Below are 17,500 nucleotides of genomic sequence, written 5' to 3' on the forward strand. Positions count from 1 at the left end.
ACATACAGTTTCACCGTGGAAAAGTGAATCCTTCTAGCATGTCCACGTAAATGCAGGGGAGGGGAGGACTGTGCATGCACCAAACAACTTTACGTTCGTAATTTTTCACACAAATGTACAACTGTAGGGAAATAATTATCTCTCATTTTTCGGATGTTAGGAATCGACAATATCGCATAACGGAATGCTGTGTTCTACGTATTCTATTTTTGTTACGAAAGTGGTACAAACGAAGTCCACATAAGAATAGTACAACAAAATCGGTTGAGGTTAGGTTATCGTGCAGATATCGCGGCTTTTGCATTGGAAATCACGCAACTGCCAGTCTCGTCGTTCCTTGTAAACGAAAGAAAGGTATTGTAATCAGTCGGAATTAACATAAAACTCGTCGTTTCATAATAATACTGTGCATTGTGAATATGCTATGATTTGGTTTAAAATAATAAATAGTCCATTCTTGCATACTATTGCTCCAGCTTTACTTGTATTTTCGATATTGGTATAAATAGAAAGACAATTAATGTCGTTCGAGTCTATTTTCGGATCATTTATATTACGTTTAATCCATATAGTTATTATATGAGACATAGTATCGTAAAATTTGGAAGAATAAAACGTTCGTACAGGATGTACATTTTATAAGAACTCCAACAAATCTGCGTGTGCACCTAAAATACAAACCGATAGTGATTGTTCATAAGTTTATATACATTATCTAATGTCAATCGAAGGTATCAATTCTTTTTCTCCATAAGAGTACTTTTTCATTTATATGTGTTCAAAAATACATGTGTTCAACCGTGAAGCATATGTCACCTACAACGAAAAAGAGTTTTCCTATACTTAATATTTCCTTTATATACCTATGAAAGTCTATTCTTCGCGTAGTATGAAATTATGAATAAATCTGGAATATTGTTCAATCTGAAAAGAAAAATAACTTATTGACATCATTCATTGATACGAGATTCAGAATGTTTGTTTTGTCTTGCAGAGAAAGAAGGCAGCCCTTTCTTTTAATGTGAAATAGAAAGCGAAAATTTGAAAACAGATTTTTTGGAAATTTACTTGCAAATATCGTTTTCAATATCGTGATTTTCTTCCCAATGGTACTGTACTTTCAAATTTTCCAGTATCCCTCTAAAAACAAAAAGTCGAACCTCGTTATTATTAACATAGGCATTACAAGGAAGAGAAGTATTAGAAAGCAGCTCCTTTTTATTATGGATTTCTTTATAATCATGTAAATAAGAAATTCCAGAAATTTTTTCCTCAAGAATTTAATTCTTGTGTTTTGATTGATAATTATTACACTGCATACTAACTTTTCGCATACTGTTCGCGTCTAACAATTTCCTAATAATAACTACTTCAAAATTACATATGTTCTTGCACGAATTCAAAAGTACGTATGATACAATTACAATTGATTCTAAAATAATAATTATTTAAAGATATTAAGATACTAATTAAACGTTTCACTATATTTCAAAATCTGGAACAACAAATTTTTATTTATAAAAAATGAAACTATGGTTATATATTCTTTGTCATGATGCTATTTCTTATTACCATGTCGACATTTTTTAAAATTCATTTTGTTATCTCTACGCAATATGAAAATTCATATACTGCTTAATATTTTTTACATATTATCCATCCACCGCATGATATCTCCTGAAAAATCAAAATATTAATGTTATATTATTACAATGCTTCTTAAATTTCAATTTTTGACAAATTTGAAATCCAATATATTTTGCACAATTATTATTTATCAAAAAATTCTAAGTTAGTAACTTTCTTTTCAAATGGCAAATAACATATACTTTGACTTACTTGTAACTTTTTGCTCCTAATCATCATTTCCTCTTATAGAACATCATTATTGTTCTTATAATTACTACCAGTGTCATAGATATTGTAGTGGCTACAACTGAATTAATAGAAAATGATAAATAACTGTGTATAACACTAACACATAACTGTGTATAACAATGACACATAACTTTTACTTACATATCAGTCGATAAGGGATTACTGTGATATCCTGTTGATGTTTCTTAAGGCACTTGATTAGGTGCGATACGGTATCATTCCTTATGGTATACTGTAGATAAGTATTTTAGAAAATGACAAGAATAAATCTAAATTATTCAGAGGTTCCAGTTTCGGCTTAGACATAAATACAGGACCATTTGCAAAGAAGAAAGGGTGCGTTTCTACAGCCTCGTTATAGTAACCATGAATACCAATCTCTGAATTACTGGTTACTAAACATAAATATCCTATAAAATTTAATATATTTCTTTAATTTTTAATACATACATGAGTTAGTAGTTCTAAATTATGAATCATCCTACCTGTGATATTACACTTTTCCTTATAATATCATCACTCAAATGAACAACATTAAGATCATGTAAACCATGTCATCCTGTCTTACTGTGAAGGTACTTAGTTATGTTATCTAACATTATAAAAATATCATCAAATTCAAGTCCTTTTATTCACATCACATGGCCACGACGATCTGGTTCTTCGTTACATAATGTTCTAAAATTTGTCGTACATATAGGATGTACAAACCGTGGTATCAAGGTATCAGTTCTTCCTTCCCAAGGGACAGTTTCATTAAAATTCTGATAGAATTAAAGATTAATTATTAATATTCTAACAATCATATATGTTAAATACATTATAGTCAACGATATATACCTGAGCGAATGTAGGGGTGATTCCTTGATAATTATAAATGTCATCAGCCCACATCATCGTGCCACTTCTTTGTCCTCCAGCCTCTAGATTAACAGCCTAAACAAACATACAAAATTTTATAGAAGCTGTACAAAATATAGTATATATGCGCAATATTGAAGCGTTCAAGGGGATATAAAGGTAATGTACATCACATACACGTGTACTCTCAGGCAACAAAATACAATTAGATTTAATAGTATAAGCTCTTTTATTCATCATAATAGATTGGAAATTTAAGTGTCTTACGAGGGTGAGTAAAAAGTTACCCGCTCTGTCGGTGTAGAATTTATTTTAAGCAATTATCAAAAAAGACATACATCATTTTTTGACATAATCACTCAATTTCTGTATACACTTTGTCCATTTGCTGAAGGACCTTCGTATTTTCTCATTAAAAAATGTTTTGCCTCCGACCACAAGAAACGAATCACAGCATTCTGCACTGTTTTCCTGCAAATCACCATTGCAAAGCGCCATTACTCGCGCAACGGTCGCAAACGAATTGACGTAACACAATGAAACCTACGCAGCAGCACTGAACAGATATTGACGTCATACGAAGAGTGCAGATGGATCAATACGGTCGACAGAAGTTTTAACTATCTGGAGTGCGGATAAATTTTTACCGAGAGTCGTATAGGAATCTATAATCTGTAAGTACACCTTTGGCTGAATGGAAATTTCTCTTACATATAGTCAAAAATGCAGAAACAGTGTATTGAATTGGAAAGTGATAAAAAATAAGTGAAGTTTCGAGGTTGCATGTGATTGCATGAGTACACAGGACATTTTTAGCGAATAAAAAATAATTTTGAAAGACACGAGACTTATCTTGTATTTTATGCACTCTCTGTGTCCGAATTTCCAGAAACTCTCTATCTTATGACGTGTTTTAGATTAGCCGGAAAATTTTGTATGTACATACAAGAAGTATACGATCTAAGTGGAATATTCCATTATTCTCTTGATACAACAGAAACGAAATTTACAGAACTTCTCAGAAAGTTGGTTTATTATTACCAAATTAATAGAATTAATATACGTTTATCATCTTTACATACCTAAGTCGTGGAGGTTTATCGTGCGTAAAAAATTAGTGTCGTTTCAAAGTTACATTTCGTACATTTTAAGCCTATAATTTGTAACGTACAAAACAATGTAAATTTGAGCTGTTTCTTATCTCCACAATAAGAAAATCCAACTTCACGTTTTTTGCACAATGATATTTATGGAACAGTAATATCATATTATTGCATCGCTTGGAGAATGAAGTCAAGGTACGATGTGACCCTAGTGTAAACGCTGGGATACCCAGCTGCGCCGCACTTATAAGCATAAGACACAATACCTATTTAATACGAGGTTAATTCATGTTGTATCAGCAGTGGTCCGCCGCGGTCAGCCTGAACGGATCGTTAAATTTTTAATCAAAGATACTGAAATATATCAATCGAATTGTATTGAAATTATACTTATATACAGTAATAATCTTCTATTGATTTGTGTATTGAAATACTCCAATTTATAATGTACATGTTGTATGTATTTTGAGCAAAACTAAGATTAGAAGGAAATTAGATTAAATACCATAATGAGGTGTGAGAAGTGGGCAAAACTATTGAATTGTGTTTATCTATTATTTCTAATGTTTAAGACGTCGATTTGATGTTAATTCGAATTGACGTGCCTTCAGATACCGTATAGTTTGTAGTAACTCTGTAACTTAATTACCGTACAAGAATCCTCTCCACCTTGAGCATGTTCGGCGCATATTATACCATCAGTGATATCAGGTGCATTAGGAAATTTGGAATAAGCTATTTTGCATTGGGCGTTCTTAATCACTGGCATTTGTACTTCCATTAATGCATTACGTCGTGGTCGTCCTACGAAGAAAATAAGAAAGATATTTAAGACTGGAACTGTTTAATTTTATTATAAAAATGATATCACTTACTATATCTTAATGCTCCCCATCCAGCAACAAGGGGGTTATAGCCGACGAAGTTGCTCTTTCGTAGGGGCTCTTTCGTACAAATGGGATATACGTACCCTGAAAAATAAAAAAATAAATGAAAATGCAGGAAACGAATGACCAAAAGTATGAGAAAGAATTGTACACGCTTTATGACACAATATATGTGTACAGTAAGAAATTTCAGGATATGATACTTCAGTAATACTCAATAGCATATATATATATATATATATGTCGGATCACGATTCGAATTTTGGGCGCGCGACGACTCTTCATGTGGACTAGTCATCGTTTCACAAAGCCGAGATTTTATTTACACGTATATACAGGTCTATCACTAAGCTTAACAAATAATAAGTACAACTAATAATAAGTCTAACAAACACTAAGCCTAATGAATAATACGATCTACGAATAATTAAATTAAATAATACTATTAGCAATGTTTGAGTTCAAACGAATCCACGGTCACCGGGATAACTCCTTACTAAGCGAAACTAACTTAGACGCAAATGCGATCGTCGAAAACGCTCGATGTATCACTCTCCAAGGCAATCGCAAGAATGCCAGCCTCGTGGAGATTTTTCTCCCTGTACGATTGCATTTTGTTTTCTATACCCGTTTGGAAGCATCGAGAAGGTTCCAAACGCCGTTGCTAGGCACACTCGTTGGAAGCATCGAGAAAGTTCCAAACGCCGTTGCTAGGCAGTTTCTGCCTGGAGTTTTGGTTACTAAATACAATGTATGTCCCATTGCATCGGCACCTCCGAGGCAACATCACACGTGGCTCGGCCCGCTCTCGAGGCCGCATGCCGCCACAACCACACTTCTCGGAAAACACATACAACCACTCCAGACCTCCGTTAGATAAAACATCCATCCCGTGACCGTGGCTACGTTCAGCGACCGATTGTCACCTCGAACCCAATCTCGCTTATTACAAATCTTAAACAATTACAACTATAATAAAATCTAGGCTAAGGTACTAGAGGATGTTCCCAAAATTTCCAAGGAAGGGCTTCGGCTTTCCTTTCATCTCCGACACGGCCATCCTGACTATCACACGTCCTCGGGTGTACCTTCGTTAACAAAACAAAAGGAAACAAGATTAGTGTCATTGTGATTAGCATTCAAAGTGCCAGTTGCATTCTGCGTGCTTTCAGTCGGGTCGTAATGACATGACGGACCATTCTCGATTTCACACCCAAATGGGTCTCATCCTTCGAATCGCACATACTCTCAAAGTTCGTTACATAACCAGCTTCGTAACACGATCGCTGTCAACACTAGACCGCCTCCAGCCTCGTGACATTGTCACTGTCGGTACTAGACCAGCTCCAGCTTCGTGACATCGTCGCTGTCGGTACTAGACCAGCTCCAAATCCGTGACATTGTCGCTGTCGGTACTAGACCAGCTCCAACCTCGTGACATTGTCGCTATCGGTACTAAACCAGCTCCAACCTCGTGGCATTGTCGCTGTCGGTACTAAACCGGCTCCCAGCTTCGTGACATCGTCGCTGTCGGTACTAAACCGGCTCCCAGCTTCGTGACATCGTCGCTGTCGGTACTAAACCGGCTCCCAGCTTCGTGACATCGTCACTTCCAGTGCCTGACCGCACTGAACTCCATCCCATGGCCGCACCTGGGCTCATATAATTCTACGATCCTCTGGGATCGGGGTACTCACATCGCCATGGTCACTGTTCTCGTCATCACAACAGACATCCAACTCCGCAGGAATGCAACTATCCGGCATTTTCCTTAACCTGTCATGACTGTACTTGTATGACCTTTTCCCATCCAGTGTTTTCAAGGTATATCGGTCTCCTTCCAGGACCTCCGATATCACAAACGGGCCCCTGAATTTTGGATCCAATTTTGTCTGGTTCCTTTCTTCATTTTGGCGTAGTACCAAATCACCGGGATTAAACCTAACTACTTTAGCTTTGGTTTTATCGAATCTCTCTTTGTCATACCTAGCACTAGTTTCCATCTCTTTTATTGCCTGCTGTCTTACACTGGAGATATCTATTTCTTTTTCCTCGATGTTATCAGGTAGTAATAAGTCATACGGTCTTGCTGCTCTACCAATCAATAACTCTAAAGGACTCGATTTGGTTACGCGGTTGATGGTGCAATTCAAAGCCAATTGCATCTCCCCGATCGCGTCTTGCCATGAGCGCCCGGTCGTTTCCACCGTTGTGAACATATTTTTTAACGTGCTCATAACACGTTCTACTTGCCCATTGGCCCTACTTGCACCGGTCGCGATCAAATGAACTTTGATTTGTTTGCTTGCACAGAATTCTTGAAATTCCCGGCCCGTGAAACATCTACCCTGATCTGCTATTATCCGACAGGGACTACCGAACAAAAACACGGCGGACTTAAGTGCCTTGATAACGCTAAGCGAATCCAATTTGCGTGTGTGATGTAAGTGCACGAATTTCGTAAAGGCATCGATCAAGACGACGACATACTCTTTCGAGTCATTCTTGCCACTCAGCTTGCCCGTTATGTCCATATGCACCGTATGCCACGGTATGCCGGTCTTAGGTATAGGATGCAGTTCAGCCTGTATTTTACCTGAACTAGCCTTCGAAACTCTACAAGCATGGCAGTTCTCGACAAATTTGCGAACATACTTCGCCATTCCCTCGAACCAATAATACTCATAGAGCTTCTCGAGCGTTTTATCCCATCCTAAGTGCATAATTGACTGATGCACATGGTTGATGACGGACCATCTAAAACCTCTCGGAACAATGGGTAAGCAAAGGGTTCTGCCCTTTCGTTGTATTTTACGGTAAAGTGTACCGGATCGCAGTTCGTAGGTATTCGCGATATCTTCCGCGAGCTCTTCGTTCTGTAATTTATTAACGATTTCGGAGATTTGCGGATCGCGACGTTGTTCCGCTAATAGCCAGTCTTCGGAGATCTCGGCCAGATTAATCTCTTTCTCTGCGACCTTGTCTATCATACGGCGATTCAAGTCTACGGGGTTTCGCGAAAAGAAATCTACGTGGGCCATTCGTTTACCCTCTCGATACATGATGTCAAAATCGAATATTTGCAAATAAGCCCACCACCTATAAACCCGGTCGTTTAAGTTTACTTTGTTGCTGGAGGCTTTCAAAGAATTACAGTCCGTAACTACTATGAATTTCCGTCCATGTAAGTAGTGTCGGAAATGCTTAACGGCGCTTACTACTGCTAGTGTCTCCAGCTCGTACGAATGATACCTAGATTCCGCGGGACTGGTCCTTTTACTATAATATTCGATGACTCTGTTTTCCTTTTCGACTCTATGCATTAAAATAGCTCCATACCCCTCCGAACTAGCGTCGGTATGTAGCTCTATGGGACGATTGGGATCAAATATCATTAACACCGGCGCGTCGGTCAGAACGGAAATTATCTGTTGTCTTATCTTTTCGTGCCTGTCCGTCCAAGTTATGTGCTTGTTACTAGAAGTGAGTGCGTACAAGGGTTTCATCACTTGCGAAAATTTAGGAATAAATTTCCGGAAGTAAGAGGCCAAACCTATAAACTGCCTAAGCTGTGTGACGGTCGACGGTGCAGGTAAAGAATTCAAAGCTTGTATTTTTCCCGGGTTTGGACGAACTTCTCCGTTACGAATTACATATCCCAAATAAAGTACCGACGTCTTCAGAAAAGAACATTTAGCGAAATTGAAAGAAAATCCGGCGTTTACGAGAGTGTTTAGTACAGTGTGCAACCTTTCTAGAGCTTGATCTATTGAGTCGGCGATTATTAGAACGTCGTCCAAATAAACAACGACATACGAATAAGCGAGGTCGCCTAAGGCCTTGAAAATGGCTCTCTGGAAAACGGCTGGTGCATTTTTCAACCCAAACGGCATCGTCACGTATTCGTATTGACCGTCGGGGGTAACGAACGCAGTATATTCCGTCGAGTTAGGGTGAATGGGAATCTGGTGAAATCCGCTAGCCATGTCCAGGCTAATGAAGTATCTCGCACTCTGCAATCTCGCGATTTGGTCAGCAATAAGGGGTAAGGGATACCGATCCGCGACCGTATTTTTATTCAGCGCTCGAAAGTCTACACACAATCTGTCTGAGCCGTCCTTCTTCTTCACGAGTATTATAGGGCTCGCGAACGGCGAATTACTAGGTTTTACAATTTGTGCTTTAATTAATTCGTCTATCCTCTCGCGTACTATTCTTCGCTCTTCCACGCTAAGCCTGTAAGGGCTTCTCTGCACGGTGACGTTGGGATCGATTAGCCGTATTTCCAACTGGCCCGTACTGACGCGAGTACGCGGGAAACCCGTAATGAATGATTCTTTAAATTTTTCGAGAACAGAGATTAATCGATCTTTATAGTTACCGATCACATCAGTGTCAACCTCGTTAATGTTGACCGCATCTTCCGCGACTTTACCACAAGCGTTAACGACCTTTGTTTTACAAATAACGAGGCTATTTTGCGTGATATTTACGTCGAATCCCTGGCTCAAAATCTCGCGACCAATCATGACGTCGTATTTTAGGTAATCGTCAGCAAGGACATGAAAAACTATCTCCAATGTAAGACCGTTAATACAAACAGTGGACAAAATCTGAAGTGTACTCTTAATACAAGTATTCCCGATCCCCCGCATCACTACCACATCGGTTATTCTTTTACCCGAAAATTTCGAGGCTAGGGACTCTTTGATTAACGAACACTCGGCCCCAGAATCAAAGTAAAATGGATACGACTCACCCAGATGGCTTAATCTACCAGCCGGAGCTTCTACTACACAGGAGTCGATCCGGCGTTCGTCAATGGAATCGTAGTTTCTTTTCCGCGATGATGGGCAATTAGGCGCGATATGTCCCTCCTCGTGGCATTTGAAGCAGGTCACCTTCGACGATGCGGCTGGTCGTTTTTCCTTCGGGTTTCGTATATCCTGCTCCTTCCCCGTTTGTGTTTGCAGGCGACACTCCGTTCTCCTATGTCCGTGAGCACCACAGCGGTAGCACTTAATCCGAGGAACTGATAGCCTGCTGCGTTTAGCTTCAGGTTCCGTTAGTGAATTTCTTGGCGAAAATGTCGGCTGATCGTTGTAAGGGAGAATCCTCATTTCATCATGAAATTGGTCCTCCGTCCTGATATTATTCGCGAGCGTTAGTCGCCGAAAGCGTCGATCTTGTGAACTCATCATATAAAGGGCGAGGGCATTGATCACTTCGGGCATCGTTAGATCTTGCAACTTCATCTGCAGCATGGAGCGGAGGCGACTACCGTACGCTCCCGGAGATTCAGTCTCCGGCGGTCGTTCTCTGGATATCCTTATTAACGCCGAAGCGGCTGTCTCTCTGCCACCAAAACGCGAAAGAAATTGTTCCTTAAACGTTGGCCAGGTAAGCTTTCCACCGCGCACCATTTGTGAAAGCCAATGCGCAGCAGAACCCCTTAGGGCGCGATTTAGAGCGGAAAGTAACGCACTCTCTTGCATCGGGTGGTCTTTCAAAATCAGATCAGCATGAGAGCACCACGCGGATGGATCGGCGCCCGCGCCTTCGGGGTCAAAACGTGGTAACGTTGCATCCTTAGATTCCGTACTCGGTCGTTGCTCCCCCGGTTTGTGCGCTAGCGTCTGAATTAACTCGCGCATAAGGTCCATTTGCTCTTGTAGCACTTTAAACGGTTCTGATCCCACTTCTGATGTCGGATCACGATTCGAATTTTGGGCGCGCGACGACTCTTCATGTGGACTAGTCATCGTTTCACAAAGCCGAGATTTTATTTACACGTATATACAGGTCTATCACTAAGCTTAACAAATAATAAGTACAACTAATAATAAGTCTAACAAACACTAAGCCTAATGAATAATACGATCTACGAATAATTAAATTAAATAATACTATTAGCAATGTTTGAGTTCAAACGAATCCACGGTCACCGGGATAACTCCTTACTAAGCGAAACTAACTTAGACGCAAATGCGATCGTCGAAAACGCTCGATGTATCACTCTCCAAGGCAATCGCAAGAATGCCAGCCTCGTGGAGATTTTTCTCCCTGTACGATTGCATTTTGTTTTCTATACCCGTTTGGAAGCATCGAGAAGGTTCCAAACGCCGTTGCTAGGCACACTCGTTGGAAGCATCGAGAAAGTTCCAAACGCCGTTGCTAGGCAGTTTCTGCCTGGAGTTTTGGTTACTAAATACAATGTATGTCCCATTGCATCGGCACCTCCGAGGCAACATCACACGTGGCTCGGCCCGCTCTCGAGGCCGCATGCCGCCACAACCACACTTCTCGGAAAACACATACAACCACTCCAGACCTCCGTTAGATAAAACATCCATCCCGTGACCGTGGCTACGTTCAGCGACCGATTGTCACCTCGAACCCAATCTCGCTTATTACAAATCTTAAACAATTACAACTATAATAAAATCTAGGCTAAGGTACTAGAGGATGTTCCCAAAATTTCCAAGGAAGGGCTTCGGCTTTCCTTTCATCTCCGACATATATATATATATATATATATATTAGAGGACTTACTCGAAAATGGCACCTCCTCCACCAATCTAAGAATGGCAATATTATGATTGTGTATGTTATCTATTCCATCCATATGTGCACAATGTGCTGCGGTCAAAACATGCCTAGCCGATATCAGGGAACCTCCGCACTTCCATAGTGGTTTGTCTGGGTTTCGGGGATTATGAAAACCTAATGCAGCGATCCATGGCCAAGCGCCTAAAATGCAATAGTCATAGTTGTGAATATACATAATTTTTTCTCACATAACGAGTAACAACGATTATTACCTATTCGATATTCGATCATACAGCAGACGATAAGTACATACGTACAAATACTCTGAAATAGAGATTTGATAAAGACAGAAATTAAATTTTTATTCCAGTGGAATACAAATTATTAAATAATTCTATATAATTTCTATTTGAACTATACTGAACTATAAAGTTCAAACGTGTAATTTCTGCCCTAACAGTTTTTGATCTCTATCCATATTATTACTCCTATATCAATTTTTTATTTCAAGCAAAAAGATACTCTTCCTAACATGAAGTAAAAGAAAGAAATAATTCAAGTTAATAAGTAAAGCTACTACCGATAAAATCATAGCATTATTATTTAGTCTAATTGAAATGTACATTGATGTGCTGTTTAATGCCTTTAAAGTTCATTCTTTGCAGTAAATGGCTTATTATTAATCGGAAAGAAAGACATAAAACGTACCAAGTTCAGCTGGTTTACCATCGACCACCCTGGTATGAGAGACGTTGCTAAAACCACAGTATGGTGGTCGCCAAGCCTTATACTTATACACAGTTTTTATTAAAATTTCTCTCTTCTCTTTGTTTGGATCGCCCGGACAGCAAACGATCGTAACATTGCCCTGGTATCTGCACACTGATCGTCTATAAAAATCGGTGGCTGTACGGTACTGTATCTGCCATATTTCTTGCAGAGGTTTACATTTTCTGTAGTCAAGGCACCTGCCTTCTTGATTGTCCGGTGTGGTACATTCTGAATCAAACAATTTTAAGACATTTATACAGTTCAAAGATGCGTAAGAAAGCGACACCGATTACTCAACTTTCGAAGTAAAAAGCCGATCAAGTCCACCGGATTGCCCTACAGACACGTATTAATCCGTAAGAGTTATTCATCATGTTGATAATAATTATCTAAAGAAACTTTTCACGTGAAAATATAAAATTTTAATTGATTAGATATTGTGTTAGCCATACTTAAGAAAGAAAATGAAAATGAATGAAATGAAAGAAAAGGACTACCTTCAACCTCATTTTTTAAATAAACACTTTGTCAGTTTTGCGGTAAATAAATTCTTAGGAATTCAGGACAGTTTTTAGTGAATCATTTTGTTTCGACCGTTCGCGGAGAGACGCGATCGCGAGATAGCACGTCAACGAGAGTTGTAAGTTCCCGTTACGATTAAATAATCGACGCCACGAACTGATCGATCCCCTTATTTCGATTATGATAATAAGGGTAGTTCAATGAAATTCCACAGAATTAACACAAATAAATTAATGTTTATTTCAACAACTTATTAACTAGAAAGATATAAATGGAACAAAAAAAAATGTAACTGCGTTTTGGTTGATAAGTAATGCGCGACATACCACATGTGTTGACGGTTCGACTTCTCGAAAAGTTCTGAACGCCTTTCGATTTTCTTCGTTTTTTCTGGAAGGCGACCCCCACTACGTTCGGATCACGCCACATTCTTTTACGCGAGGTAAAATACGGGCCACGAGTCGACGTTTCTGGAAGTCGCCCTGCTTAATGAACCATGCGCTTGCCACTACAATGTTTGTTTGCCGGGCAGACGCGACGATCCGTCTGCGACATTATAGTGCCGCGATCGATAGTTAAGAATATGACCTATGGTAAGCCGCATGGCGTAACATTCTCCCCCCGTTGAGAGGGTACCGATCAAACTAGCGAGGTGTGGCTGAAATTCCCATCTTATTTCGTCTCGGTGGCTAGTTGGTCGGGTTTCTCGAGATCGGGTTGAATTGGCAGTGGGACAAGCCTTTTGACGCCCCGATCCAAAATGCTCTTTGCCGTCTGAACTGTAGCTGTCCGGATGACACCATCGGCGCCTGGATGAAGCTTGATAACTCGGCCCAGAGGCCAATGCATGGAGGGAACGTTGTCCTCTCTGAGGATGACGATTGTGCCCTTTTGGATGCTGTGTCCACCCTTGCTCCATTTATTGCGGTTGGTTAGCTCGTTCAAATACTCCTTATGCCAGCGGTACCAAAAATGTTGTTCAAGCTGTTGGATATGCTGCCATTCGGAGAGTCGGTTCGATGGAATGTCTCTGAAATCTCGATCACGTAAGCACATTAATGAATCGCCAATGAGGAAATGTCCGGGAGTGAGGGCTAGGAGATCATTTGGATCGGTGGAGATAGAAGTTAGCGGGCGGGAATTGAGGACTGCTTCTATTTCTATGATAAGAGTATTACGGTGTTAAGCTCATATGTTTCTGTTTCTCCACTCGCGCTGCGCCATAATATCCTTTGATATTTCCGATCCTCTGGTCGTACGAGGAATTGCCGATACATTTTCTCGATGTCGCCAGTGAGTATGTACTGATGAGCGCGGAATCTAATTAATATACAAAATAAATTGTGAATTGATTCGAGAATATAGGATTTCCCCATTTTCATGATTATCGTGATTTTTGTATAAATATATTTTTTAAGATACTAATAATTAGGTACTTATAAATTAGTATTATCAATTATTTTGCATTTATAATTCCGCCTCTAGTATAAGTGTTAATTGAAAACTAACTTTATGTTTCAAAAAGTACTAGCAAAGTCGTTGAGTAACAAGCCACTGATGCTAACACAAATAACATTGTCGTAATTAAATATTTCTAAATATTCATTTTTCATTTTGAACCTGTAGAAACAATTTATTATATATACTATTAGCTAAGTAATTGCATATTTAATTAAGTCGAAATATAAAACTTAGTTATTTTGATAATTTAGAAAATAAAAAACTGACAAACATTTCAATTTAATTTATGGTTGGAACAAAAGACAGTTATTTTTCATTAATTGAAATATTGCAATGCAGAGTACTTTCCAAAATACGCCGAGAGTATTCCTGATGGTGAAACGAGCGTTGCTTCATCGAACGCAGCTAAAGAAAACAACATCTATGTAGTTGGTGGTACGATGCCTGAAATAGAGGGCGATAAATTGTACAATACCTGTACTATTTGGGGTCCCGATGGAACTTTGATAGCAAAACACCGAAATGTAAGTAATATATTCCTTTATGGCTTTGAATTTGAAAATATTAGGGTGAAGAAAGTGACTCTATCTAGGAATAATTTAGGAATATACATATGTACATACGTATACTATAACCAATTCTATAATTTACGGTTTATAAAATACGTTATGATACGGGAAACGCCCATTTTTGTTGTAATGTGTAATATAAATTTTTCACATACTTAAAATATTATTATATTTATTTCTTCTCCTTTTTAAACATTATTAAATGATAAGATTTTTTAATAAAAGAAAGTGATAAAAACGCTGTCAGTTATTAAATAAAAAATAATTAAAGTTTAGGAGTTGGTAACTTTGATATTAAATTACAAAAGTTGCAGCAATAGAATTAGCGACTACATTTTTATGTTATTAGGTACATCTATTCGACATCGACATTCCTAATAAGATTACTTTTCGAGAGAGTGATTCACTCAGTCCTGGTAACTCCCTAACGACGTTCGATGTGAAGGGCTGCAAAATAGGTATTGGCATTTGCTATGATATTAGATTCGAGGAAATGGCACGCATTTATCGGAACAAAGGTACAGTAACTTAATCGATCAATACTTAACTAGCAAAAAATTAAATATCTTTCTTAAATATATTCTATATAAAATTAATATAATCTGTAACTCTGTATAAAAAGAAGCTTAATTTAAAAATCCAGTATGTTTGCTGAAAATGAAACAAATAAAAGAATTAAAAGCACAATAAGAGGACTGTCCTCGCATATTCAGAAATGATGGAATGCGAACCGTGCAACTACGAAGTTAATTGGTATTCGGTGGCTTCATATTTCCTGCTTCTATATGACCTGCTTCAATATGACCACTGGACCACTGCACTGGTCATTACTTCAGCGTTTCAGAGCGAATGATAATCAATTATACGTTGCCTGCATATCACCGGCTCGTGTTCCTTAAGCAAGTTACGTCGCATGGGGACATACACAGTTGACCAATCCCTGGGGAAAGATTCTTTACGATTTGGAAACTCAAGAGAATATGGCAGTCACCGATATCGGTAATTTACAGCTTAAAATTAAAAGCGAGAGATCCATGATGTAATTAATTTTTAGTCTCCTTAATTTATCGATTTAGCCATCTTCCTCTGTATTTGTTGAATTTATTAGTAAGCATTACTTATTACTTCGTATGTTTCTTTTTTCTATCAGATCTAAAAGTTGTTGAGGAAGTAAGGGCTCAGATACCTACATTTTCTCAGAGACGTACAGATTTGTACGACACTGTCTGTAAGAAGGAGTAACTCTACACTAAAACAGAAAATGTTTTTTTATAATATTTCTACTACGATATCCTTTTTTTGTGAATTATTACTAATTTCTTATCATTTGTACTAAATGAATGACTCAATTAAGAAAACCAAAACGTTATAAATAATAATCTGTATATCTTGTGTATCAACATGTAATTGGATATTATAATAATATAGGAATGCTATAATAATATAGGATAATAATATAGGAGAATAATAATATAGAAAAAAATACATGCTTTTAAACACCTTTAATATCGATCACATAAATTGTTATAATTCACAATGATTACGCATACATAAAAGACCCCTTGATAGTAAAATTTACGATCAAAAGGCAATTACGTATCGTTTAACAACATTTAATTTATAACACCTTTTAAACATTTAGACAGATTAACACATAACACTTCTTATATATAAACATCAATTCGAAGTTATCAGCTTGGAGAAATTGGTCGATTAATACCTGTAGATTGTCTGTCTCGTTGAAAGACTTAAAGAGAGCAAAAACATGATAATGCCGCTAATATAATATTCCTTCTTTCTTGTATCTGTCTGCCTCTCAGGTCGTTTTACTAATTACAATAAGTAATTTCGACTTCTTTGCGCTCTCTTTTAACGCATTCGAGACCGAAAGAAATTCATATCAGTCAGTAGGCAAGGGTATAATATACATATTTTATATATAACTTATGTAGTAATGTATATATCTTGTTAATTTCATATTTTTTTCAATATAGAATATATATATATATATATATATATATATATATATATATATATATATATATGTCGGGTTAACATTAGGATTTAAGGCGCGTAACGATTCTTCGTTTGAATTAGCCATTGTTTTACAAAACAGAGAATATATTTACACGAATAAACAAGGTTTTACAAATATTATGAATAATGAATTTTTATAAATGATATGATTGATTAACAAATGATAAATTAAATTATTAATTAGATTAAAGAATAATAAGTTTTATCGAACAATAAAAGAAACGAATAATATATCTTACGATTTACTAATTTAACGAATAATGAAAATTAACGATTGATAAATTTACAAATATTGAATTTAATTTACGCTATAAACAATGATCCGGGGTTCAAACGAATCCACGGTCAACGGGAAAACTTTAAACAATTTTATAACACAAAAAATACGTTTGCCGAATCACTCGGAAAAATTACTCGATGTATCACTTTCCAAGGCGATCACACGAATGCCTCTCCGATTCAAATCTTTTTCGTAATCCGACTGCATTTGTTTGTTATATTCTCGCTGGAAACATCGAGAAGGTTCCAATCGTTGTTGCTAGGCAATATCTGTCAGAAGTTTGTTATATACTCCTTGGAAACATCGAGAAAGATCCAAACGCCGTTGCTAGGCAGTTTCTGTCTGGAGATTGATTCCTCATACAACGTGTGTCCCATTATATCGACATCTCTAAAGTACAATTCTATGTGATTTCTAGGGAGAACAATACAACCGATCCACACCTTCGTCAGGCAAAACGTTTATCCCGTGACCGTGGCTACGTTCAGCGACCAGTTGTCACCTCGAACCCACTTTCGCTTTTCACAAATGTCAAACAATTACAGATGACAATTACTTAATTACAGTTATGATAAGATCTGG

General features: G+C 37.8%; 1 protein-coding gene, 1 long non-coding RNA gene and 1 pseudogene across 9 annotated transcripts in view; 1 reads left to right on the forward strand and 2 right to left on the reverse strand.

Moving 5' to 3' along the window:
* Positions 1–254: 254 nt before the first annotated feature.
* LOC143304156 (uncharacterized) lies at positions 255–3,413 on the reverse strand. 5 transcript variants are annotated; one of them, XR_013060859.1, is made up of 8 exons: positions 3,078–3,250; positions 2,719–2,814; positions 2,364–2,642; positions 2,020–2,288; positions 1,840–1,936; positions 1,069–1,677; positions 864–924; positions 262–668 (listed from the first exon to the last, which is right to left on the reverse strand). It is a non-coding gene; the product is annotated as an uncharacterized LOC143304156 (long non-coding RNA). The 5 variants fall into 5 exon arrangements; XR_013060858.1 differs by adding an exon at positions 3,287–3,413 and having other exon boundaries at positions 255–1,677; positions 3,078–3,210; XR_013060860.1 differs by having other exon boundaries at positions 255–1,495; positions 1,573–1,677.
* LOC117162287 (omega-amidase NIT2-A-like) overlaps positions 3,261–17,500 on the forward strand; it is a 31,101-nt gene continuing 16,861 nt past the window's right edge. Inside the window, exons 1-5 of one of the 4 annotated variants that reach the window (XR_013060850.1) lie at positions 3,261–3,413; positions 14,372–14,556; positions 14,951–15,119; positions 15,315–15,600; positions 15,752–16,107. Coding sequence is in view for 3 of the 4 variants with exons in the window: in XM_076626526.1 (XP_076482641.1) it covers positions 14,473–14,556; positions 14,951–15,119; positions 15,315–15,454 (393 nt within the window). In the remaining variant the exon portion in view is untranslated. Of the gene's footprint in view, positions 3,414–14,371; positions 14,557–14,950; positions 15,120–15,244; positions 16,108–17,500 lie in introns of those variants that run through there. The other 3 variants (XM_076626527.1, XM_076626526.1, XM_076626528.1) reach the window with 3 other exon arrangements.
* On the reverse strand, positions 11,235–13,066 carry LOC143304144 (venom serine protease Bi-VSP pseudogene; annotated as a pseudogene).

Source organism: Bombus vancouverensis, unplaced genomic scaffold (assembly GCF_051014615.1).
Source record: "Bombus vancouverensis nearcticus unplaced genomic scaffold, iyBomVanc1_principal scaffold0024, whole genome shotgun sequence".
Taxonomy (NCBI): Eukaryota; Metazoa; Arthropoda; class Insecta; order Hymenoptera; family Apidae; genus Bombus; species Bombus vancouverensis.